At 40.0% G+C, this 24,939-nt stretch overlaps 4 protein-coding genes and 1 long non-coding RNA gene across 6 annotated transcripts; 3 read left to right on the forward strand and 2 right to left on the reverse strand.

Annotated features, from left to right (window-relative positions):
- The first annotated feature begins 685 nt into the window (after positions 1 to 685).
- On the forward strand, positions 686 to 12,252 carry LOC109169832 (fumarylacetoacetase-like). Its single transcript, XM_019318723.1, has 14 exons — positions 686 to 1,024; positions 1,403 to 1,481; positions 1,670 to 1,728; positions 1,815 to 1,939; positions 2,122 to 2,196; positions 4,817 to 4,892; positions 5,034 to 5,133; positions 5,222 to 5,281; positions 5,436 to 5,506; positions 5,605 to 5,667; positions 5,875 to 5,939; positions 11,367 to 11,463; positions 11,612 to 11,737; positions 11,986 to 12,252. The coding sequence occupies exons 1-14, from the start codon at positions 821 to 823 to the stop codon at positions 12,043 to 12,045; spliced, it is 1,260 nt and encodes a 419-aa protein (XP_019174268.1). The 5' UTR covers positions 686 to 820; the 3' UTR covers positions 12,046 to 12,252.
- LOC109169850 lies at positions 12,143 to 12,534 on the reverse strand. Its single transcript, XR_002052292.1, has 2 exons — positions 12,437 to 12,534; positions 12,143 to 12,276 (listed from the first exon to the last, which is right to left on the reverse strand). It is a non-coding gene; the product is annotated as an uncharacterized LOC109169850 (long non-coding RNA).
- Positions 12,535 to 12,607: 73 nt separating this feature from the next.
- Positions 12,608 to 15,782, forward strand: LOC109169816 (fumarylacetoacetase-like). 2 transcript variants are annotated; one of them, XM_019318710.1, is made up of 15 exons: positions 12,608 to 12,682; positions 12,958 to 13,162; positions 13,282 to 13,360; positions 13,497 to 13,555; positions 13,655 to 13,779; positions 13,941 to 14,015; positions 14,212 to 14,287; positions 14,402 to 14,501; positions 14,582 to 14,641; positions 14,716 to 14,786; positions 14,870 to 14,932; positions 15,031 to 15,095; positions 15,176 to 15,272; positions 15,359 to 15,484; positions 15,590 to 15,782. In XM_019318710.1, the coding sequence occupies exons 1-15, from the start codon at positions 12,651 to 12,653 to the stop codon at positions 15,650 to 15,652; spliced, it is 1,296 nt and encodes a 431-aa protein (XP_019174255.1). In that variant the 5' UTR covers positions 12,608 to 12,650; the 3' UTR covers positions 15,653 to 15,782. The 2 variants fall into 2 exon arrangements, with proteins under 2 accessions (XP_019174255.1, XP_019174261.1); XM_019318716.1 differs by lacking the exon at positions 12,608 to 12,682 and adding an exon at positions 12,703 to 12,766.
- A 376-nt stretch (positions 15,783 to 16,158) lies between these two features.
- LOC109169840 (BAG family molecular chaperone regulator 5, mitochondrial) lies at positions 16,159 to 17,371 on the forward strand. The gene is made up of 2 exons (XM_019318732.1): positions 16,159 to 16,609; positions 16,726 to 17,371. Exons 1-2 carry the CDS (start codon positions 16,346 to 16,348, stop codon positions 17,065 to 17,067), a joined length of 606 nt encoding a protein of 201 aa, XP_019174277.1. The 5' UTR covers positions 16,159 to 16,345; the 3' UTR covers positions 17,068 to 17,371.
- Positions 17,372 to 20,676: 3,305 nt separating this feature from the next.
- On the reverse strand, positions 20,677 to 24,466 carry LOC109166006 (acyl-CoA--sterol O-acyltransferase 1-like). The gene is made up of 3 exons (XM_019314893.1): positions 24,073 to 24,466; positions 20,806 to 21,536; positions 20,677 to 20,737 (listed from the first exon to the last, which is right to left on the reverse strand). The coding sequence occupies exons 1-3, from the start codon at positions 24,421 to 24,423 to the stop codon at positions 20,677 to 20,679; spliced, it is 1,143 nt and encodes a 380-aa protein (XP_019170438.1). The 5' UTR covers positions 24,424 to 24,466.
- Between the last annotated feature and the right edge of the window lie 473 nt (positions 24,467 to 24,939).

The raw sequence follows: 24,939 nt of genomic DNA on the forward strand, positions 1-24,939 counted from the left end.
AGCCATCAGCTTATTTAAATGAAATGATCAGATCAGTCCTCTCGTCCTCACCTAAATATACGTGAACACACGTATGTATGTATATATTAGGGGGAACACATTGCAAATCTCACATTGGCAATGTGACATGGCAAGAGAGAGAAAATCATTTTCTATTTGTTTTATGCTTATGTGTATTCACAATGGAGAGATGGTTGGACTAAATTAGCAATAGGGGAGAGAATTTACAAATGAGAAAAAGCTTGCAAAACTGCTGAAAATGATGGCCACTGCACATTATAAATATGAAAGTGGGATCCATTTTCAAAAGTGATAGAGATTTGCAGGGATGTATAATAAATAGTGAAGAATTTACAAAATTGATGATATGGAAGTGAGATCTATTTTAGAAAGTGAGAGAGATTTGCAGGATAATTTCAGCCTTAATGTCATTTCCTATTTGTTTTCATCACTTGGTTATCTCATAATGGATGAGTTTTATAGTGGTCTAGTCAGCACAATATGAGTTTTAATGAAATCCGGCAGTTAAGGTTAGGTGCTAGATATGACACTCAGACTATCACGTGGTGATACTAGATCGGTTTCAGTCACTCTCAGCCGTTGATTTCACCTACTACTCTAACTATCCGAATTACTCATTTGAATTATATACGTATATAATGAAGTACGTAGTGATTAAGTATAGAGTTACGTTACTAAGAAGGGAAAGATAGTGAGTCACTCCAGCTTCCGTGCTGGCTACTCCCTCTATTTAACTCTATCCAAAATCCCGGCATTTGCCTTCCCGACGACTCACCGGAGCCTGCTACGACGCCGTATCATGGGCCTGAAATCATTCCTCGAAGTCAAGTCCGACTCCCACTTCCCGCTCGAGAATCTCCCCTTCGGCGTTTTCAAGCCCGAACCCGGTTCCGATGCTCGACCGGGCGTCGCTATCGGCGACTACGTTGCCGATCTCTCTGTGATCGCCGCTGCCGGTCTCTTTGATGGTCCGTGTTTGCGGAACTCCGATTGCTTCACTCAGGTCTATCCGTTTCCTCATTTTGATCACACTCGTTTGTATTGATTTTTTTTTGTATGGAGTGTTTTGTTTGATTTGCTCGAGTGTTCAAACTTTGAAATCAATTTTGTACTCCGACTACTTTCTGGAACGAAGAGTTTGCATCAAACACTTTCTAATGTCAATTTTACTTTGATTTTGTCTGGTTGAAGCTAATTGTACTTGCTCGTATAATTATGTAATGTCACTTACTGAATTTATCGGATCTTTAAGGACAGGATTTTTTTATTTTTATTTTTAAAGATACATGGGACTGTTGCTTGAATTGAGATGGTGATAAGTGATCAGCTGAAAAAAATTCATACCTGATTTGTTTAAGTTGGTTGTACACTTGTACTGCAGCCTAATCTTAACAAATTTTTGCATTTGGGACGGCCTGCATGGAAGGAAGCTCGTGAAACACTACAAAAGCTACTATCAGGTATTAATTTCTTCAAAAAGGAAGGAAATATGATCATAATATAATCTTCTGCATTCTTAATCTGTGTCCTGTACCTGAACTTATGTTAGTTTTATTTGAAACTTAAAGTTATGATGCGCGGCCCTGATGTTGGGGTGTGACAGAGTGGGATCTAATGTTTTTGGATATTCTGCTCTATTTTTGTGCAGCTACTGAGCCAAAATTGCGTGACAATGCAAGTTTACGGCAGAAAGCTCTTATCCCCATGGTTAGACTTATGTCAGATTTGTAATAATGCATGATAAAGGACTCTTGTTTTGTTGTTTATATTATATTTTTGTCTTGATGCAATAGGACAAGGTGGAAATGATTCTCCCTATTGCAATTGGTGATTACACAGACTTCTTTTCATCCATGCATCATGCAAAGAATTGTGGAACCATATTTCGAGGCCCAGAGAACCCAATCAACCGTAATTGGTATGTAATTATAACCAATATTTAAAAATTGGTTTGTAAGTATACAGATAAGAATTGAGGACAACCCCCCTCCTCTCTCCTACCCAAGGAATAAAATATAAAATGAAATAACCTTACTGGTATGTATTTCCAAACATTCTAGCTTGCTTATGGGAAATTGGGAATTGATCATTCATTTCCAGGTTCCATCTTCCTATTGCGTATCATGGACGAGCATCATCAATTGTAGTATCTGGCACTGATATTATTAGACCAAGGTAAACATATGATGCTTCCTTCACTTTAGTTAAGAGCTTGCATTTGTTAATTTGTTTATTTGATTAAAACAGTTAAGACAAGTTATTTTATAAGATTCCCTTTAATGTTTGATCATAATGCAAGATTATTGAATCCTTTTGTATGAAAATACAGTTCTGAAATGAATGCTTCTTAGTTTGATTCTTGAAGTAGTAGTCCACATCTCTGAAAGTAGTTCCTAGAGAGGGAGAAAGCTTGGGAATATTTGTTTGGGAAATGGTATATAATCATCAGCATCTATTATGTTTTGCATCTTCCTTTTTTTTTTTTTTTTTGGTGGAATTGGCCCGATAAGACGGGAAAGATACTACCAAACTCTAATGGTGCAAGCACCGAAAGCGTCCGCTTCGAGGAGCGGAATGATGGTTGCCGGTGGGGAATCTAACTGAACCGTACCCCAGTCAGCCGTTTGGCCCATATTAGCAAGTTGATCTGCGCACTTATTGCTTTCTCTCAACGTATGATGGAACCGCACCATCCTCAAACACCCCGCGAGGTATTTGCAGTCCTTTAACAGAGTAGACGCACATCCCATATCTTCATCGGAATTACCCATAACCGATACAACAGCCGCCGAATCAAGCTCAAAGATCACTCTGTTAACCCCCCTAGCTATTGCCAGCCGTAGACCCTCCCTTAGGCCCCACAGCTCTGCGGCAAAGCTATTCGAACACCCGATATTAGTGATGAACCCAAACAGCCATTTACCCTGATGGTTACGCGCCAAGCCCCCTGCACTAGCTAGCCCTGAACCCTTTTTAGACGCACCATCTGTATTGATCTTAATCCAACCATCCATTGGAGGCTGCCAGGAGATCCAAGCATTTCTTCCCGTAGCTCCCAACAAGTGCCGTGCATTCCCAGCCATAGTCTCATCTGTCAAAGCTTCTACCCGACGCACAATGAGGTCTGGAGGAGTGGATTTACGCTCGAAGACTCTCTTATTTCTGGCTTTCCAAAGTTCCCAGGATGTGTAGGCAAAGGTTGTAGACCACTGACGTCCTTGCATGAAGGTTTTGGACGTGCAGTTGTTTCTGAGCCAACGCCTCACACCAATCGGAATGCCATGTTGGAAGTCGACTGGATGGAAGGTTTTTCTCCACGTAGCTCTGGCAATATCGCAATGCATCAGAATGTGGTCGATAGTTTCATCAGGATCTCCGCACGCCGAACAATCACCGTTCTCCGACAAACCTCTGCTATGCCTCACGGAATTGGTAAAAAGCTTGCCATCGGCCGCCAACCAAAGGAACATCCTACACCTCTCGGACACTCTAGTCTTCCAGATCCAGTCATGATCATTCGTTGCCTCCACCGGACCTGAAACATAAGCAAAAGCTTCCTTGACAGAAAAATTACCTGTAGCTGACGAAGGCCAGAAGAGCGTATCTTCATATTGATTGCTGCAGGGGATGGGGATGGCTCTAATCAAGTCTACCACCTCTCTTGGTAGCATGGAGTTAAGCCTGTCAAAATCCCAGGTTCGGTTCGAAAGAATGAAATCACTAACCTTCGCATTTGCAGCGTCGTCGGGGATCGAGATGTTATCAAGCAGACCTAGTGGTTTGTTCCCAACCCACCAATCTCACCAGAGGTTAAGGCTATTCCCGTTCCCAACTCGCCAAGCCGCTCCAAGCTCGATCGTCGATCTCCCTCTTAGGATGCTTCTCCAACTCCAGGAAGAGTTCTTAGGGCAGGGGGCAGTGAAGAAATTGTCATCCTTAACATACTTTTCTTTCATGTCTTGGTTTGTATTCATTTGCCAAGCCAGTTTCGCTAAAAGAGCATCATTAAAATCGCTGCGAGCCTTCGAGATGTTCATCACGGGCCGTCCACCAAGACATGGAGACAATCCTGTTGCAGTTGGAAACTGATGATGAACCACCCTTTTCCCACGTCAATGAACTCCACCAGTCCTTGTGGATTCCATTGCCGCAGCATGCGTTGTTGAAAGAGAGAGAGTGCGATTGGTTTCCCCAGGTATTTTACAATGAGAGCGTTTTTCCATGGCTTGATCCATTCAGCCCTGCGAGCCTTCGAGATGTTCACCACGGGTATACCCTCCTCCCCTTCGATGGTAGAGTCATCAAGATCATCGTCCAGGTGGATCTCGTCATCGAACCAGTTGGCTTCGTCCTCTCGTGCCGGCGGTTCATTCCCAAACATAGGGTGGTCTACCATGGTTTCCGCAAAGGTTCGTTTGAACTACTTGAATCTCTTAAATCCCCTCCCGTTTCCCTCCCCCGGACCTGTGTTCCCCCCACCGGACGGCGGCGGAACCTCCACCTCTGCCTCCATGGCCGAGGTCAGATCCAGAACGCGGGAAAAACTTCCAAAAATAACTCCCTTACCCTAGAGCCGTTGCGAGAGAGAATATTTTTAGAGAGAGAATTTTTTTTTTTTTTTTCGTTTTGCATCTTCCTAAATCCTAATCATACTTGGTGCAAATTTTTATTTTTATTTTTGGATAAGTTTCTGACAATTTTTTAAATCTGATGATAGCCTCTTGTTTTTGTCTCGTGATTCAATTAAGGAAATAATTCTGCTTTTGTTCTAATTCTCAACTTTCATTTGATCAAGGGGTCAAGCTTATCCAACAGGTGACTCTGAAGCATATTTTGGACCTTCTCGGAAGCTGGACTTTGAGCTAGAAATGGTGAGCTACTGAGCTCATCTCTGGTGCTATAAAAGATCAGTGTTTCTAGTAAACCTAATTTTGTTTTATCAAATTATTATATTATTATATTATGTTTGCTCCTTAGAGAACAGGTCTCTAATTCTCTATTCTTACTCCTAGGCTGCTGTAGTTGGCCCTGGAAATGAACTAGGGAAGTCTGTGAGTATTGATGAGGCCAGGGACCATATCTTTGGGCTTGTCTTAATGAATGATTGGAGTGGTATGCTTAATTTAATTTATTTTACTTTTCAGTCTTTAAGTCTTTTGTTCTTCCTAGTGCCATACTGATGAGAATCTGGTGTAAACAGCAAGAGATATCCAAGCTTGGGAATATGTGCCTCTTGGTCCTTTCCTAGGGAAAAGTTTTGGTAGGAAATCTGAGTGCTTTTGTTTCATCATCTTCATTTTCTCTTTTAATAACTAATAACTGCTAAATTACATGTGATGTTGACCTTAGCTCTCTGTCTTGGTTATATGCTGAATACTGGAAGTTTTATGTAATTTAATTCGTGGCTGTCTCAGGAACTACGGTTTCACCTTGGATTGTGACCTTAGATGCTCTAGAGCCCTTTTCCTGTGATGCTCCTAAGCAGGTATCTTGATTTCTTCCCTACCTTTAGGGCATAAAGAACGGGAGCAATTACCAGGAGAGTTTTGCTAGCTTAAGAACTCCTTTCTTATATTTTGACAGGACCCTCCTCCCTTACCATATCTTGCAGAGAAGATATCCAAAAACTATGACATTTCGTTGGAGGTATTTTATGATTCACTTTGTCTTATCATGATTATGACATTTCCTTTTAGTATATGTTATGGAAAGAAGGAACTTTATATCTTGCTAGTTGACTGGAAAATGGAAGAAAGATACAAAAACTTTTCCTTGGGTCTCTTTTTCTAAATCAGATCTTTTAATATGGAATAACTTATTAAGTGTAAGCATTTTTATCCATTTTTATGCAAGGTTCTCGTTAAACCTGCTGGGCAAGAAGATTCATGTACTGTCACAAGAAGCAACTTCAACCACTTGTAAGTATTTTGACCTCCATTGCTTTCATTTTCATGATTTCATCATGTCTCTGAACTAGTTTCTTTCATTGATTATGTTGATGTTATAGAATATTCTGTGTGATTGAGTATCCTATATTTTAGGAAACTAGAATATTAGCATACCATATCAGTCTAGATCAAGCTAGTATTTAAGGGGAGGTTGACTAACCCTAAAGACATACAGAAAGAGGGAGAACTCTCCAAGGTATTCTTTTTCTCTCTCACAGTACTATAACATGGTAACAGAGCTAGGGCTATAGAATTTTTTTTTTTTCCGGCATCTCCTGTCATCACCGCCGGTCCACTGCCGCTCGCCATCGTCCAGCGACCTCGACCGGAAGTTTTCAGGCCAAGCCGACCTGCGCGTGAGGCTCACGCGCCACCGCCAGCCGCCGCCGCCGCCGCCACGCGCCGGCGCGTGAAGGGTCTCCGGCGACCGGAATTTCTTCCGGTCGGTCTTCCAAGGGTCGCCTGAGTTCGGGGATCTCGGTTCCGCGCTCAGTTTGGACCAGTTTCGCGTCGGTATTTTGGTTCTGAGGTCAGGTTGTTTCGTTACCCTTCAGGCTCCTTTTTCTGTGTGTTTTCTGCTCCGTTTGCAGTCATAAATTCGTGGGTATGGCTGAGAATAAGTCTGTGGTTGTCACTGATATAGTTCCTGTTAGTTCTAGAATCACGGATTGTAAGCTTAATGACTCTAATTACTTGGAATGGATTCATGTCGTTAAACTTTATCTTACTAGTTTGGATAAGAGTGACCACTTGTCCAAACCTTTGGCTGACTAAGATGCTTCTTGGGTTCGAGATGATGCCTGTTTGTTCCTACAAATCCGTAATTCTATTGATGAGGGGGTTGTTGGGTTCATTAGTCATTGTGCCTCTGTTAAGGAGTTAATGGAGTATTTGGAATACTTGTATGCTGGAAAGGGGAATGTCACTCGAGTTTATGATGTTTGCAAATCTTTTTTCCGTACTGAAAAACGTGATCTGTCTCTCCCTGCATACTTTATGGAATTTAAGAAGACTTTTGAGGCACTTAATCAACTTATGCCATTCACTGCTGACATTAAAGAGCAGCAAACCCAACGTGAACAGTTGGATGTTCTGAGTTTTTTGGCAGGTCTCCCTTCTGAGTATGACACGGCGAGGTCTGCAATTCTTAGTAGCTCTACAATCCCTTCTCTTGCTGATGTTTTCCCACGTCTAAGTCGATCGGTGCAATCGCAACCAAATGTGCTTGAGGCTACTATCCCGTCAAACAATGCTCTTGTTGGCCGTCATCCTCGCAGTGGGAATGGTAAAAATTCTCAGGGATACACTTCTGGTGGGATTGTGTGTCATTATTGCCATAAGCCTGGCCACATAAAAAGGGATTGTCGGAGATGGTTGAGGGAACGAGGAAATCCGACTGCTAATGTTGCATCCACCGCTGAGGCGTCTTCCAAGACGGTCACTGTCTCTGCTGATGAGTTTGTTGAGTTCTCTCAATATCGAGAATCTTTAAAGCGTTCATCCTCCTCTTCGGTCACTGCTATTGCTGACTCAGGTAATGCAACTACGTGCCTTCTCTCATCCTCCTCCAAGTGGGTTATAGACTCGGGTGCCACGGATCATATGACAGGTAACTCTAGTTTGTTTTCCACACTTTCTTCTCGCCCACATAGTTCCCCCGTCACCTTAGCAGATGGTTCTACCTCCCATGTTCTTGGGTCCGGTACCATTACGCCCATCCCCTCGCTCCCCTTGTCTTCTGTTTTGCATCTACCTAACTTTTTGTTCAACTTAATTTCAGTCAGCCAGCTTACCCGTACTTTAAACTGTTCTGTTACATTTTTCCCTGATTATTGTCTGTTTCAGGATCTTTTGACGAAGAGGGTTATTGGTAAGGGGCGCGAGTCTGGGGGCCTCTACGTTCTTGACACCACGAGGCGAGAGCTTATTGCTTGTTCAGGTGCTGTCACTCCTGTAGAAGCTCATTGTCGTTTGGGGCATCCTTCTCTTCCCTTGTTGAAGAAATTGTGTCCGCAGTTTTCTAGTTTGTCTTCTTTACATTGTGAGTCGTGTCAGTTGTCCAAGCACCATCGCGTGCCTTTGAGTCCTAGAGTTTGCAAACGAGCGTCTGCTCCTTTTGAGTTAGTGCATTCTGATATTTGGGGTCCGTGTTCTGTGACCTCTAAACTTGGTTTTAAGTATTTTGTTGACATTTGTTGATGATTTTTCCCGAATAACATGGTTATATCTAATGAAGTCTCGTTCTGAACTTTTTGAGGTGTTTTGTGGATTCTGTGTTGAAATTGAGACTCAATTTGGTGTTCCTGTCAAAGTTTTACGTAGTGACAATGCAAAGGAATATTTTTCTTTTCCCTTTGTCTCTTATATGCGTAAGAAGGGTATGTTACATCAGTCCTCTTGTGTTGATACACCTTTCCAAAATGGGGTCGCTGAACGCAAAAATCGGCATCTGCTTGAAACTGCAAGGGCCTTGATGTTTCAAATGGGGGTTCCTAAGCAGTTTTGGAGTGATGCCGTTTCCACAGCCTGTTTCTTGATTAATCGGATGCCTTCTGCGGTCTTGGGTGGGAAAACACCTTTCCATACTCTGTATCCTTCAAAGCCTATGTTCCATGTTGACCCGCGTATATTTGGCTGCGTGTGCTTTGTTCGAGATGTCCGTCCCCATGTCACCAAGTTAGATCCCAAGTCTTTGAAGTGTGTGTTTCTTGGATATTCCCGTGTGCAAAAGGGGTATCGGTGTTACTCTCCTGAGCTTGGTAGGTACCTTGTTTCCATTGATGTTGTCTTTCATGAGGACGTCCTTTTCTTTCCTTCATCCCCAGATGTTGTTCGTAAGGGAGAGGAGGATGATATATTGATGTATAGGGTAACGTCGTCTGTTCCTTCCCCTGTTCCTACCCCTCCTGTCTTGCAAGTGTATTCTCGTAGACCTCGACTTGACACACTCGTATCGGCACCGCCTCTCATTCCAGACTCGGCACAGACTCCGTGCCCTGACACCACCTCTATGTCATCAGATCCAGTCTTAATTGATGACCGTCCGATTGCCACCCGGAAAGGTAAACGTACTTGTACTTATCCTATATCCTCCGTTGCATCATATGATAGGCTGTCACATGCCTCGTGTTCTTTTATTGCTTCCCTTGAGTCTATTTCCATTCCTAAGACTGTTAGGGATGCCTTGTCCCATCCTGGGTGGCGAAATGCCATGATTGAGGAGATGAACGCTTTGGATCACAATGGTACTTGGGAGTTGGTCACTATGCCTGCGGGTAAAAGATCTATTGGTTGTAAATGGGTGTTTACTGTCAAAGTTAATTCTGATGGGTCTGTGGCTCGATTGAAGGCTCGTCTTGTGGCTAAGGGATATGCCCAAACTTATGGAGTTGATTATTCTGACACTTTTTCTCCTGTGTCTAAGCTTACTTCTGTCAGGTTACTCATCTCTATGGCTGCCATTCATGATTGGCCTTTGCATCAGCTTGATATCAAGAACGCCTTTTGCATGGGGATCTTCATGAAGAGGTGTACATGGAGCAACCTCCTGGGTTTGTTGCTCAGGGGGAGTCTGGGAAAGTATGTCGTCTTCGGCGATCGTTGTACGGGCTGAAACAAAGTCCACGTGCATGGTTTGGAAAATTTAGTCAAGTTGTTGAGAAGTTTGGGATGGTGAAAGGCAAATCGGATCATTCCATGTTCTACAAGTGGTCCAAAACAGGTATCATTTGGTTGGTGGTTTACGTAGATGACATTGTCATTACAGGGAGCGACACCGAAGGGATTTTGTCTCTCAAGTCATTTCTTCACAGTCAATTCCAAACGAAAGATTTGGGACCACTAAAGTATTTCCTGGGTATTGAAGTTATGAGGAACAAAACAGGTATATTACTCTCCCAACGAAAATATGTTATTGACTTACTCTCTGAAACAGGAAAACTAGGTACTAAACCATGCAATACTCCCATGATACCGAACTTGCAATTGTCAAAGGAAGGGGAATTGTTTGAAGATCCTGAGAGGTATAGGAGATTGGTTGGGAAGCTAAACTACTTGACCGTAACCCGTCCAGATATTGCATACCCAGTTAGCGTTTTGAGTCAGTACATGTCATCTCCAACTATTGATCACTGGGCAGCTGTAGAGCACATCTTGAGTTACTTAAAGGGAGCTCCGGGACACGGAATTTTGTATAAGAATCACGGTCACACTCGGATTGAGTGTTTTACTGATGCGGATTGGGCAGGTTCCAAAGAGGATCGTAGATCAACAACTGGATATTGTGTTTTCTTTGGAGGTAATCTGGTTTCCTGAAAGAGTAAGAAGCAGAATGTGAATGTAGTCTCTCGTTCGAGTGCAGAGTCTGAATATAGAGCGATGGCACAATCAACGAGTGAAGTAATGTGGATACACAACCTTTTGTATGAGTCTGGTTTCAAAGCTCCAATTCCTGCAAAGTTATGGTGTGATAACCAAGCTGCTCTTCATATTGCATCAAACCCGGTGTTCCATGAACGGACTAAGCACATAGAGATTGACTGTCATTTTGTACGTGAGAAGATACAACAAGGGTTAATCTCCACAGGATTTGTGAAGACAGGAGAACAACTTGGGGACTTATTCACAAAGGCCCTTACTGGAACTCGAGTCAGTTATTTGTGTAACAAGTTGGGCATGATCAATGTCTTTGCTCCAACTTGAGGGGGAGTGTTATAGAATATTCTGTGTGATTGAGTATCCTATATTTTAGGAAACTAGAATATTAGCATACCATATCAGTCTAGATTAAGCTAGTATTTAAGGGGAGGTTGACTAACCCTAAAGACATACAGAAAGAGGGAGAACTCTCCAAGGTATTCTTTTTCTCTCTCACAGTACTATAACAAGTATTATTATATATAAACATAAATGTGCAATCCAACTATCAGCTTAGGCTTTTAGTTGAGATGGAGCACATGCTTCAATTTGGTATCAAGCCATGCCAAAGGAAAAACAATCCCCCAAAAAAAGAGACTATGGTCCACGTGTTGCTTGGAGCCCATCAAAAAGTAATCGGCCCGCACATGTGAGGGGCGTGTTGAGCATATAATTTGGAATATATGGAATATTGCGTAGTTAAAGTTGTTATTGAAGCTATAATTTTTGTAAAAAGGGGAATTCTTCGTCTAGAATTCTAGGGTAAAACACATTTAACCAATCTGCTGTATTATCACTGTTATGTAATGTAGTTATGTAGACGGGAATTCTTCATTTAGAATTATAGGGTAAAATACATTTAACCACTCTGATGTTACATAATATATTATACAAATCCTTAGCTGATCTTACTCCTATGAACTGTAGTTTCTAATTTGTTACTTTTTCGCCTTGCTAATTTATCATTTCATTTTGGTACAGATATTGGACAGTAACCCAACAACTTGCACACCATACTGTCAATGGTTGCAACCTAAGGCCTGGCGATCTTCTAGGAACTGGGACTATTAGTGGACCTGTAAGCATTTTGAGTTCACACAATGATGTGATGCCCCTCTAATGAAATTTACTTTTATTTTCCTTCTTAGTCTGAGTTTTCTCATTTAGTGAAATGATAAACAATGCTCTGTTTGATGTACTGCAATGGTCCTTGACTTTCTCTACAGGAACCAGAATCCTACGGTTGCTTGCTAGAATTAACTTGGAATGGACAAAAACCTATATCTTTGGGTGGAGTAACTCGTACGTTCTTAGAAGACGGGGATGAAATCACTTTTACTGGTTACTGCAAGGTTCCACTTCCATGACTTCATTGTTTTTTCCTAGCAGAGTTTACCTGCTTGTCTTTCATATTCTTGTACACCTGATGCAAAGTTGCTTGAAAAAAAAGAGAAGGCCAGGATTAACAGTGTTAATAGAATTGTTTAACTAGCATTTATGTTACTGACTAATGTGAAGCGTCTGTGCCCCCCTGCATTTCTCTTTCACTTGAATATCATAGTTGTAGTAGAGACTTATACATAGAGTATTTTTTTTACAGGGAGATGGCTACAACATAGGCTTTGGAACATGCTCAGGAAAGATACTCCCATCACCATAATGAGACACTAATTCATGCTGGCTTGAAAACTTCTATTCGTATATTGGCCATGCAGTGATTAGGTCCAAATTTCTGTAAAATTTTCATGGATTATGTATTATTATGTTCATTCACCCTTGATTCTGATTAGAAACATTAAATGATCAGTACTTCTCTGTTTCTTTTGATACATCTTATAAGGGACGAGAATGATAAGGTTTGAATTTACTTGAAAAGAGGTGTAGTTTACTACTCTCTGTATTAACTACACCTCGTGGTTGGCATGAAGTGACTTTCCTAAATGGGAGGTCATAGGTTCGAGTCTCAATGGGGGCGGTATTGACTCTTTGTGCTTTATAGGTTAAGAAAGTATATATGAACATATACTACATTGTAACAGAGTCAATAGTACTCAAAAAAAGTTACACCTTAAATCTCGTAGCCGAATTTGTATTATTTAATTTTGCCAGAGCATTAATGTACTGTTAAGTTTATCATTTTACTGTGTATGGTGTCATCTATTTGAAAACACAGGTTGATACTCGACTGATATTAATATATTATAGAGGAGAAGACATTAGCCCATCCTCTTACAATGAGGAACACGCCTCAACAGTGTTCTCTGTATGGACAAAAATGTTGTAATTATTTGGGTTAGGTAATAATTATTGGTATTATTTTTAAATGAAGAGTTATTTTCTTGTTCATTGATCAATGTACCAGCTGCCAAGTTCTGTTTCTGGTAATTCTTTTAGCGCTTAATTTGAATTATTGGTGGGCCTTTATGGTTCAGAGCCTCCATGGCAGAGCGCTCACTCTGTAATTTTTTAGTATAAATTCCCCTCTCGTTTTCCGAAGATTTCTGACTATGCTCTCCTGGGTGGTCACTGCATACATCGCCTGACCGCCCTGTAATTCGCCGTTTCTGTATAGAATGGTGTTGAAATCGTTCGTTGAAGTCCGTCCGGACTCGCACTTCCCGCTCCAGAACCTCCCCTATGGTATGTTCAAGCCCAACCACTGCTCTGAAGCTCGGCCAGGCGTGGCCATTGGAGACTTCGTCTTGGACATCTCAGTGATCGCCTCTGCAGGTCTTCTCGACGGCCCATTTCTCAGGAACTCCGATTGCTTCAATCAGGTTCCTGCTATTTCTGCATTTTGGTTTATTCATCCTCTCTTAATTTCAAATTTTGAGGCTCTGCTTCTATGAAGTGTATATGGGAGAGAGTTTAATTCTGAAAGAATTATATGGTGCAGCCTAATCTAAACAAATTCTTGGAACTGGGAAGGCCGGCATGGAAGGAAGCTCGTGCCACGCTGCAAAAGCTTTTATCTGGTATACTCTTTTCTACTACTACTTTCTGCTTTTGATAATCGTTCTAAGATTTCCATCTGTAGAGCAGGAATTGGAGTTTTAGTTACCAGATTCCAGAATCTGGTCTGTCACTCACTTTCCCTTTGTATTTATGCAGAGACTGAACCGACATTACGCGACAATGCAAACCTGAGGCAGAAAGCGCTTGTTCCAATTGTAAGACATTTGTGGACATATCAATGCTTAGTAGCCTAGTTGGAGGCATTTGTGCTTTTTTGAATTACTATAATTTTGTGTTGATGAATGTTACTTTAGGACAAGGTGCAGATGCTTCACCCTGTTGCAGTAGGAGACTACACAGACTTCTATTCGTCGATCAATCATGCTAGGAATTGTGGGCTTATGTTTCGAGGTGCTGGGGAACCAATAAAGCCTAACTGGTATGGCAATAGGAAATAATGAAGCTGAAAATATTATATACTCAGATGGAAGATACTGATACTGAAAGAAATTAACATAAAGCTGGAAATAATCAAATAACACCCTGATATTTTCTTCTATTCATCTTGACTGGCTTTTCCTTGCTTTTGGCTCCTTTTAGGTTCCATCTCCCCATCGCGTACCATGGACGAGCATCATCTATTGTCGTCTCTGGCACTGATATTATTAGACCAAGGTGACTCAACATTTCATCAGTTCATTTATTTGCTTACCTGTTCAAGAAGTCTATGCAAAGACCTTAGGACTAAACTTCTCTACAGTTAAATGCAACTGTTACTTCTGTTTCAATGATGGCCAAACTTTTCCTTCCAAATTGGCAACAATTTGCTCCCTTTTTTTGTAATAATTTCTGCAATTTTGGTTCTGTTTAGAGGACAAGATCATCCAGTTGGAAATTCTCCTCCATATTTTGGACCTTCTCGAAAGATGGACTTTGAGCTTGAAATGGTAAGATGTTATCAAATACCCTTATAGAAGACAGAATCTCAGAGGTATTTTGTTTTACACACTTTTCCAGCTACAACTAACTTTTCTTTCACCTTCTGCTAATTCTGCTAAAAGGCAGCTGTAGTTGGTCCTGGAAATGAATTAGGAAAGCCCGTAGACGTGAATGAAGCTGCAGATCACATATTTGGGCTCGTTTTGATGAATGACTGGAGTGGTATACTTAATATCTATTGCATCTTTTAAAAAGTCCTTGTGTTAAACTTTTCACACCAAACTGATAAGTGTCTAAAACAGCTCGAGACATTCAAGGGTGGGAATGCATCCCACTCGGTCCTTTTCTTGGAAAGAACTTTGGTAAGAGATTCTATTTTCCTGTGATTATCTTTCATCATATCAGCTTTTTATCTTTATGTTATGTTCTCTATCAGGTACAACGATATCCCCTTGGATCGTGCCTTTAGATTCCCTCGAGCCTTTTGCATGTGATGCTCCGACACAGGTAACTTATTTCCTTTTCTGTAGAACACTAGGCGACACACCAGTGAAGTTCAGATAACAAGAAAACTTCTTTTCTTTCTGCAGAACCCCCCTCCCTTGCCATATCTTTCAGAAAAGAAGTCGAGAAACTATGACATCTCATTGGAGGTACTTTCATATCCTTAACTGAGAGGACTTATTTGCTTCAAACAGAGTGAAATTTTATGGGCATTCTGCAAGAAATTATTGTTCATTTTCGTTGCAAGGTTCACATTAAACCATCTGGACATGAAGATTCATATGTTGTCTCCAGAAGCAACTTTAAACACTTGTAAGGATTACTATCAGCTTAAACTTTTGGTTGAAACGAAATTTATCCTTCAATTCATTGTTTCTTAATATTTGGCACAGATATTGGACCATTACTCAACAACTCGCGCACCACACTATAAACGGCTGTAACCTAAAGCCTGGTGACCTGCTTGGAAGTGGGACTATAAGTGGACCTGTAAGAACTCCAATCCACTATGTAGTCTTCTTTCTCTTGGCTTTGGTTTCAACTTTCACAACACATTCTTCCTATTTGCTCCCCAGGATCCAGATTCTTATGGAAGCCTTCTGGAATTGACGTGGAACGGGCAAAAACCTTTAACCTTTGCTGGAGAAACTCGCACCTTCTTACAAGATGGAGATGAAGTCATTATTTCTGGTTTCTGCAAGGTTCATTTCGCTTATCCACTGAACTATCTATTTACTCTGCTAACTATACTGGTATGTTTTAATGTTTAGTTTCTATACAAAACTGGTAACATTTTTCCTCATCAGGGTGATGGCTATACAGTTGGTTTTGGAACATGCTCAGGAAAGATTCTCCCTTTCCCAGCTTAACCCTCTTTTGTGGACTCAAAGGGATGACTATAAACCACGTCAAGACAGGGTTTACCCAATACACACCCTCGAGTAGTGGCTGCAAGTTTGTCTCGTCACTCAAAGATGACTAAATCTTTCTTTTCTGTTATACTGGTTTTGGTCTATTCATCATGTTGTAGTTGTAGAATGAGCAGTGCAGAACAAAAATCAGAAAACCAGATCTGAGATTTTAAAATGTTGTAAAATAAAGTACCGGCAAATTATACCATGGACCAGGGTCTATCTTAAACTCTGGTCTAAAAATAATCTTCCGATTCTGTATTTATAGTTATTATATTATGTACTTGTAGTTGATAATTTTTGTACCTGTAATTATCATATTATGTGTTTAGATAGGTAAGAATGTACATTATTTGACAATATGATTCACTCGGTGTGGACCATGATCCGACGCAATAATGATTTATAACCGTTGATCCAGCTAGGGAGTACTTTCCTTCCGGACCTCGGGGCCCAGTGGCCCACTTAAAGCAAAAGCGAGGACCGTTAGTCAAATGGCAGTGGGACCACTAACGGCGTAATACCCGCCAAAAGTTGGCCCCAAGTATAAATGACACTCTCTCCTCTTCTCCAACCTTCTTTTACCGTTCACGCGCTCCGCCGTGTCCACCGCTCACCTCCACCACCGACGCCGCCGTGTGTCTCTTCCCAATGAGAGGTGCCTTCTTCTTCCCGTTTCCCACAACCACCACTACAGTCACTCAAACTTTCCACAATGACCACCCTACCCCCCGTTCCGAACACAATACCTTCCAAATTCCCGTCCAGTCCCCGTCCGATGATCAACAACCCGCCGCTGCAGCCGCCGTTAAGATACAGTCGGCTTACCGCTCTCACGTGGTCCGCAAGCTCGTCAAGAAGATCTCGGCCGTCAATCGCGAAGCTAACTATCTCCAACGCCTCATCCAACTCCAGGCACGTAATTCAACACCTCCCTCTTTGAATCATTGATACTGCTGTGGAGAAAGTGTTAATTCTGTGGTACATGAATAGTTAGTTGGCTTTAGTTCTAAAGGAATTGTTTATTGCAGGAGACGGTTGATGCTGTGAGAAGCAACGAGCGGGAGAGGATCAGAATCAACGAAGCATTGATGGGATTACTGTTCAGATTAGACTCTGTTCCCGGTGTTGATCCAACGGTCAGGGACTTGAGGCGACATGTTAGCCGGAGGATCGTAGGGTTGCAGGAGATACTGGATGCGGTTTCGGATGCCAAAATCGAAAGTTGGGACGGTTTCTTGAGGGACTGGGATGATGTTCTCGAGAAAATCGAGAGCGAAGTTTGCAAGGAAAGAGGGAATGGAGATCTGGAGAGGTTTTGTGCTGAGCATTTGGGATTTCGATGCCTTCAACAGTTTCTTCGTGATAACTGATAAGTTTAATGGTGTTCTATCTCTCTATATAATATATATATATATATGCACACTTCTTATAGATCCACTACCAGAACTAAACTGCCTTAGCTTGCTTTCTGTATATATTACAATACAAAAAAAATAGAATTGTGAGTAGATATGCCTTATGGCCTGGATATCATTTTGCTTTTATTATTCGACTCTAAGTTGTCTGGCATAGTGACATATATACCTTAATTTTGTCAATTCCCCAGTTGGAATACTTTGTTTAATTTTTGCAATGTTCTGTAAGGCTGTGAGCCTTCTGATTTGAGAGAATTAATTGGTGAGTACATGGTTTGCAAAAACAAAAAAAATTGTCTGAACTCTGAAGATTGGCAGCTGGAAGGGGTTGCCAGAACAACATCAAAATCTATAGTCCAAGGTAAGAAATCAATAAAACTTTGCTCGAAAAAAGTACTCTTTGTTATACGTGTTATGCAAACGAAAGCTCTTGGTAGTTATTGGGATGGTTTGGCAATTAGCCAATTAGTTGATTTTGTTAGCTGTTTTGACCAGCTGATTGTCATAGATTCATTTGCAAGCTGCTTAGTCTTCTAGATTAGCTGATATTGGATTTCCTGAAGATTGTTTTGTTCATTATTGTAGACATATTTGATATTTTTTGTGTGCAGAACGAAGATGATTCTCGCTCTCTCACACACACAGACACAACATGTATATGTCAAATTGTCAAAAGCCTTGTGGTTGAGTTGTATAAGTTTTCAGCTTTAGGTAAGAGTAACAGATAACAGATTTTATCCGAAATCCCTTCAAATGTATCAAGAAAGACACCACACACACACACACACACACACACATGCAGTGCAGGACAGCAGAATCCAGAGAGACTGATATGGACATTATATTGAAAAAAGGAGTGTTGAAGTACCAGTTCTGATTCATGAATCTTAACTGAGATCTTGGATAAACCAAGCAGCTAGCAGGCAGGGTAGACATCTGTTTCAGACAGAACAGCTGCATTTGCATGGAGACAAGCAGTTCTTGCAGTCAGACAACCTTGGATAGCCGCCATTGCAGTCGCATTTCTTGCTGCACTTGGAGCGCGAGGAGCCACCCCACAGACACTGAGCCATGCAACACATGATGGTTGAACATTTTGGGCAATCTTTCATGGTGTGCTTAACTATGCAGTCCCGGCATCCCCCGCTATCTGTATTACAGGCTGAAGAAAGGGAAGGCTTCTCCCATAGCATCAATAGTATCAGAGTGCACGCAAAGATCAACTGAGGTGACCTCCCTTCCATTTCTCTGTGCATTACACTCAGCTTGCATATTCTCAAATCTCAGGTTCTTATTTATAGACAGTTCTTCCATCTGTGACCAGGTAAAGATTCAGCTTTTCAGAACCGTTGGATTAGAGTGTGATGATTCAAAGGTTTTGACTTCAGTTCATGAGTCTATGTAAGCATTAAATCCCCCCATTAATGTGGTTGCTTCTCTCTTATCTTGTGACAAAAGGTGGAATCGCCCACCCCAGACGCCCCACACTCTGGCCAGACAGGATCATAGAGGGGTAAATCATGGTGACTTAACTAATTAATAGAGGTTAGACTTTTGCTCACTGCACATAAGGAGCCCCTAATTTTGAGTAGTTATTCCCACACTATCGCTGGTGAGACTCGATCCTTGGACTCTTTTGAAGCTTCTCTCTTATCTTGAAGTTAGCTATGCCTTGGGTTGCTCAATTTCTCATCTCCTCTTTATGTCCCAATTCATAAACATTTCCTTCCAACCACCTTCTTGTCAATATATGCTAATGTGTTGAGCTGTCATATGAAGTCTCTTGTCATTTATTAGTATGGTTATTAATGACACATGAAACTCAATTTTGCCTACAAATGACACTTGGATAAAGAAATAAGATTTATAAATGTTATAACTCGTGATATTATTGACTATATCGTAGTAATTAATGAATATAAAATAACGTGCAACTAAATGAGTCATGGATATGCGATGGTCTATGTTTCTACTAGGAGAAAAGTTTTAGTCAAGTTGAGTTGGAGAGTGATTCAATAACCATCAAGAAGATCACCTTGGTGGGGATGAGTTGAGGCTAGCAATGTTGTTTGCATGATGCGATCAATGATTTTTTGCAATGGGATTAGCGTTGTTGGATCTATCATCGACGACACGTCATGATGACTTTCAATTCAATCTTCTTATCTTTGAGTATTCTTGTAAGGGACCTAACATTTTCTTTTTGGGTGGCAAGAAAAATCAATAGACACTATTTGAGGTTCTTTTTGGGTGACAAGAAAAATCAATAGACACTATTTGAGGATGTGCAATGAATAAGTTTCCATCTTCCGCAAATCATATAAGAGAGGTAAATTACACTAGAAAGATTTTGGCCTTGTTTAGCAATTCGCAGTTAGCAATTAGCGGATAGTCGAATAGCAGATTGTGTTAGTATGTTCAACTAGTGGATTGTAACAACGGTTTGTAAAAAATATTTGGTAAAATTAATTTTATAATAACGGTTAATATACAAGCAAATAGGGATGGCAATAGGGTGGGAAGTATATTTCCTGTTCTCGTCCTCAGCGGGGAATTGAAAATATTCTCCATCTCTGTCCCGCTTGAAAATATTCTCCATCCCCGTTCTCGCGAGGAATTAGGCGGGGACGGGGATACCCCATTACCCGTAAATTTCTAGTCAAATTGTTAAATAAGTGTAATTTTTAATAATTATTCAGGGACAAGACGAGGAAGGGGTGTGTATCTCTGTCCTCGTTCTCGTTTCTCGAAAATTTTTCCTATCACCATTTCCGTCGGAACCGGGATCAAATATCCCGTCGAGAACGGGACACATTGTCATCCCTACCAGCGAAGCTGTGATTTGGTAGTTAAATTAGTTAATGAGAGAAAAGAGACGAATTGCCTGATTTGAAACATTTTTGAGAATCGTAAATGCATAATTGGTCGGAAATGAAAGGTGCGCATGGTTCACATTTATAGAGAACATAATGGAGTAATTGATCTTTTAGTTGAGTGTGTTTCATCAACTTCAATTAGGATACCCTAAGGGAGGAGGACATCGACAAGATTTGGCCACGTTGACTAGAGCTTTTTTTTTTTTTTTTTTTTTTGCCTGCAGAAAATGAAATGTTATTTCCAAATATTGTACATTATACACCATTACAGCCAAACCAAAGACCAAAGAGTCTAGTTTCCTCTACCAATTGTATCCCCCTGCATTCAAATTTCTAAACAACTTAATAACATTTTCCATCAAAACCTCAAATAACCCAACACATTTATACAAGCCACAAAAATTTTGTTTACACGCCATATTTTCTCCTTATTCCAAAAAGTTGAATCCTCAATCCCAATGGCTCCCCACACTCGACCCGACAGGTCCCTTAACTATAGCAAAATTATTAATATGGTCCCGAGTTAACGGATGTCTAACGGCAAAATAAACGGAGGACCAAATTGGTTAACATTTTTAAAGTCGATGACTTAGTTAGACACGAAAAATTATCGAGAATCAAATTGGTAATTTCGCAGTAGTCGATGGACCATTTCTGTAATAAACTCAATAAGGATGTTACATATACATTAGTATGGTGTATTCAAATTGGGGCTCGAATTCTTAACATCACGTGATGAGAAGAAAGGGCGACAGGCAATACTCACACGAGCTTAGCTCAACTGTTCGGTATTTGAGAGGAGAGGAGAAGAAAGGGACAGGTGATGTTATTGGGACTAACTAATGTATGATGCTTGACAGACTCCACAAAAGCAAGGAACTCACAGCATGCTTTCACATCACCCTTATTCTTCAACAATGGTGGGAAGAACAGCCAAAAGCTCGTGAGAATCACAAAGCAAAGCGCCAATGGCCCCGACACAAAACCAGGCACCCAAAACCTCCCACTACCTTTCAACCATTTCTTCACCCCAATTTCCACACCCAAACACGCCCCATGCAGCAGAAAGAACCCCAACACTTCCCCGCTGGGCCTCACCCTCCCAACGTTGTAGAAAATCAGCTCGTGCATCACCCCCGACACCAAGAACGTCGCCATCACCGCCGCCGCCGCCGCCGCCCACTCCACCGGCAATACCCGCCCCGACGCCGACTTCACCGGCGCGTACACCGCGGGGCGCAGGATGCCGGTCACCATCAGGTTCCACCTCCTCCCCCAGAAGTCCTGCAGCGACGTCGCCAGGTACGGCTCGTCGAACGGCGCCTCCACCTCCATTCCCGTCGCCGCCTTGACGGCGGCGGCGATCGCCACCAACATGAGCTCAAGAGAAAGGTAAATGTGGAGGCCGTAGCAGAACAGTAGCAGATTCCGATGAATGTATTGTTGGTAGTTATACACACGAAACAAGATCACCATCAACATGAATTTCGTCAAATGATTAACGGAAGACCTCCGAGCTTTCTTGGGCTGCGATGATGATGATGGCTCCTGCAGCAGTAGGATGGAGGATGTTTATTCAGTTAAAGGCCGTGTTTGGTAAATGACTGTTAGTTGTTAGCTAACTGGGTTGATTAGAGGGTATAACTAGTTGATAACTGATTGAATAAATGTGTTTGGTAAATTAGGATAGTTGTTTGGTATAATTTTTTTTCTCAAAAAGTTAATTGAAAATGTTGCTTTGAGTAGCTTTTTGAATTTTAACATTTTGGAGTACAAAAAGTGAATTAATCAAACACTTATATTAATTTTTAAACCAAACCAAACAACTAAATAACTAATAATGATCAAATAAGTCAAAATTGGTGAGCTAACTATTTTACCTAATAGGGCCAATAACTAAACCTAATTAATTGAATTTGTAAAAATGTTTCAATCATTAATTGAATCAAAATTTTATTTATGAATTAACTGAATCTAAATTTTTTAATCGGTCAGTCAACTAATAATTTATTTTTAAAAAAATCTTAAAATTTCTAAATAAAAAAATTTCAATTCTTTTTTTGAAAATAAAAAATTTCAATTCTTACTTTCACACAACTAAATATTTATTATTAGAGCCGTCAAAATGGACTTAGCCCGCCGGGCTTTCCCGCCCTGCCAGCCCGCCTTATATATATATATATATATATATATATATATATATATATATATATATATATATATATATATATATATGTGTTACTTTTATTTCAGCCTATTTCAAATGAAGCACCATATAATTTTCAATAAAAAATATATTAGTTACTTACAGTAACTAATATACATATACATATATATATATATATATATATATATATATATATATATATATATATATATATATAAAATAAAATTAATATATATATTACGTATAATATAATAACCGTTATATATATATATATATATATATATATATATATATATATATAATAAAATTAATATATATATTATGTATAATATAATAACCGTTATCGGTCGGTTCGGTTATCGGTTATCAGTTTTTGGTAATTATACTTACCCCTATTAGTGTCATTGTTATCATGTTGTGATGAACGAATTTATGTTATTTTCTTATGAATAAGTGTTTTAAGTAGATAGCAATTGAGTTATTAACATAATTACAATAGAGTTTAGATTTTAGGGACACATTACACATGATAAAAAAAAAAAAAAAAAAAAAAAAAGGAACAGGCGGGCTTTGGCGGGGCGGGGCGGGCTGCCCCTACCTAGGCCCGTATTCTTGGCGGGCTTTTTAGCCCGCCCTGCCAAAAGGCGGGCTTTGGCGGGCCCCGCCCCGCCAGCCCGCAATGACAGCTCTAGTTATTATATCAATATATAAATCATAACAATGTTAGGAAATGCATAAATTAGGTATGCATAATAAAAAAACATACCATTAAATATGCATAAAAGTACCACACAATGTTCAAAAATACACAATTAGGGATGTGAGTTATGGTGCATTTTTTTGAGTGTGTTATGTGTTTTTTGGTATATTTATGCATTTCATTATTGTGCATTTTCCTAACACTATTCGTGACTATTTTAAGTGGTCGCACAATAAGGCGCGACCGCATTAAAATTAACATAACAAATAATTGAAAATTTAATAAATTATTTTTAAATTACTAAATTACATAACAAAAATTTTCAGTATGCAACTGGAATATTCAAAATATAAAACAATATCAATATGCATGTATGCAAAGAGTGTTGAGAAAGATTAAAAAAAAAAAAAAACATAACAAATAATTGATAATTTAATAAATCATTTATAAATTACTAAAGTATATACCAAAAAATTAAAGTCTGTAACTAGAATTTTCAAAATATAAAATAATATGTATGCAAAAAGTGTTGACAAAGACATTTTTTTTGAGTTAATACCATCCGAGGTCCTCCGAGTATAGTAGTTTTGCCACGTTTAGTCCTAAACTTTCAAATTGACTATCTGTGGTCCTTCAACTTTCAAATTTAACCATTCGTGGTCCAAGTTAACCAATCTTGGTCCTACAACTATTAAATTTTAACCAACCATGGTCCTTTCAAGAGGACCATGACTGGTTAAATTTTGAAACTTGAAGGACCATGGGTGGTTAACTTTGACCACGAATGGTTAAATTTGAAAGTCAAAGGACCACATATGGTCAATTTGAAAGTTTATGACTAAACGTGGCAAAACCACTATACTCGGAGGACCTTAGATGGTATTAACTCTTTTTTTTTTAATAAACAATGTTGTAATCTTTTGTAACCATGAGAGAGACAAATTTGATAAATTAACATAGTTTCAAAAATGATAAATTCCTTAAATCCTCGATCGATCACAAAAAGAATTCTAGTTCTGATCTGTTAGGTGAATTTTTTTTTTTTTTTGAATTTCTCATAAATCAAAAATTACACATTTTAAATTCTCTTAGGTTGCTACCACACACTCTAAAAAATCCTTAACCATCCATTAGCAAATCAAAATATTTTGATTAAAAAATAATTAACCAATTTTTTTTTTTTTTTCAAATTGTGCATGCACACCCATCATATATACCTGCAAGCTCTGAAACTTGATGGGCAGACAAGCCAAGAGAATGAAGGAGGAGAGAGGGAGCGGCGGGGAAGAAGCCAAAGGGCCATCGCCAAACGCGAAGAGGAGAAGCTTAAAGCTGGCGAGCCATGCAATGAAGAAAGAAGAGGTGGCGCCGAGAGTGATGGAGTGGAGGTTGAGAGGGAGAACGATGAAGAGACAGGCAACTGGGATGAGAGAGAGAGCTCTTGTAATGGTGGGTTTGGGTTTGGGGAGAAGAAGAAGCTTATCAATGGCGTGGCAATAGCATAGACAACCCAACACTGTGCTCCATACCACCATCAAACTCTTCATTTCGCCTTCTTCCATCATCATCAGATCAGATCTCACAATTCAATCTGTTTCAAAGAAACCTTAAAAACTGTAAAAGTGCATGGAATCTGCAGATTATTGCAGAAGAAATAATGGTGTGTAAAGTCTTTATAATTTGGGAGTCAAAGTCAGAGAAATTGTTCCCTCAAATATAATCTGGGGTAGATTAAGCAACAACGCTACAATTGTTATACGGTGGAGGGGCATCTCTAGACATGACCTAGATTTTAATTTTCTCCCTATTTCACTCCCGGGTTAATAATAATAATAATAATAATAATAATAATACGAGAAATTTTAACTGAAAAGTCAATTAAACTCGTAAATATTTTAAAGTTGTAATTAAATCTATTAATATTGTATTTTGGTGCAATGAAGTCCAAAAACTAATTAGTGACCTAATATCACAGGTAACTAGGGTTTCGACACCCTTCCGACGCAAATTCGAACAAGAAAATGACAAACTACTAGCGAACAGTCGCCGGTCGTAGAGAAGGAAGGCGACCCAGAGTCACCTTC

Source organism: Ipomoea nil, unplaced genomic scaffold (assembly GCF_001879475.1).
Source record: "Ipomoea nil cultivar Tokyo-kokei standard unplaced genomic scaffold, Asagao_1.1 scaffold0317, whole genome shotgun sequence".
NCBI lineage: Eukaryota > Viridiplantae > Streptophyta > Magnoliopsida > Solanales > Convolvulaceae > Ipomoea > Ipomoea nil.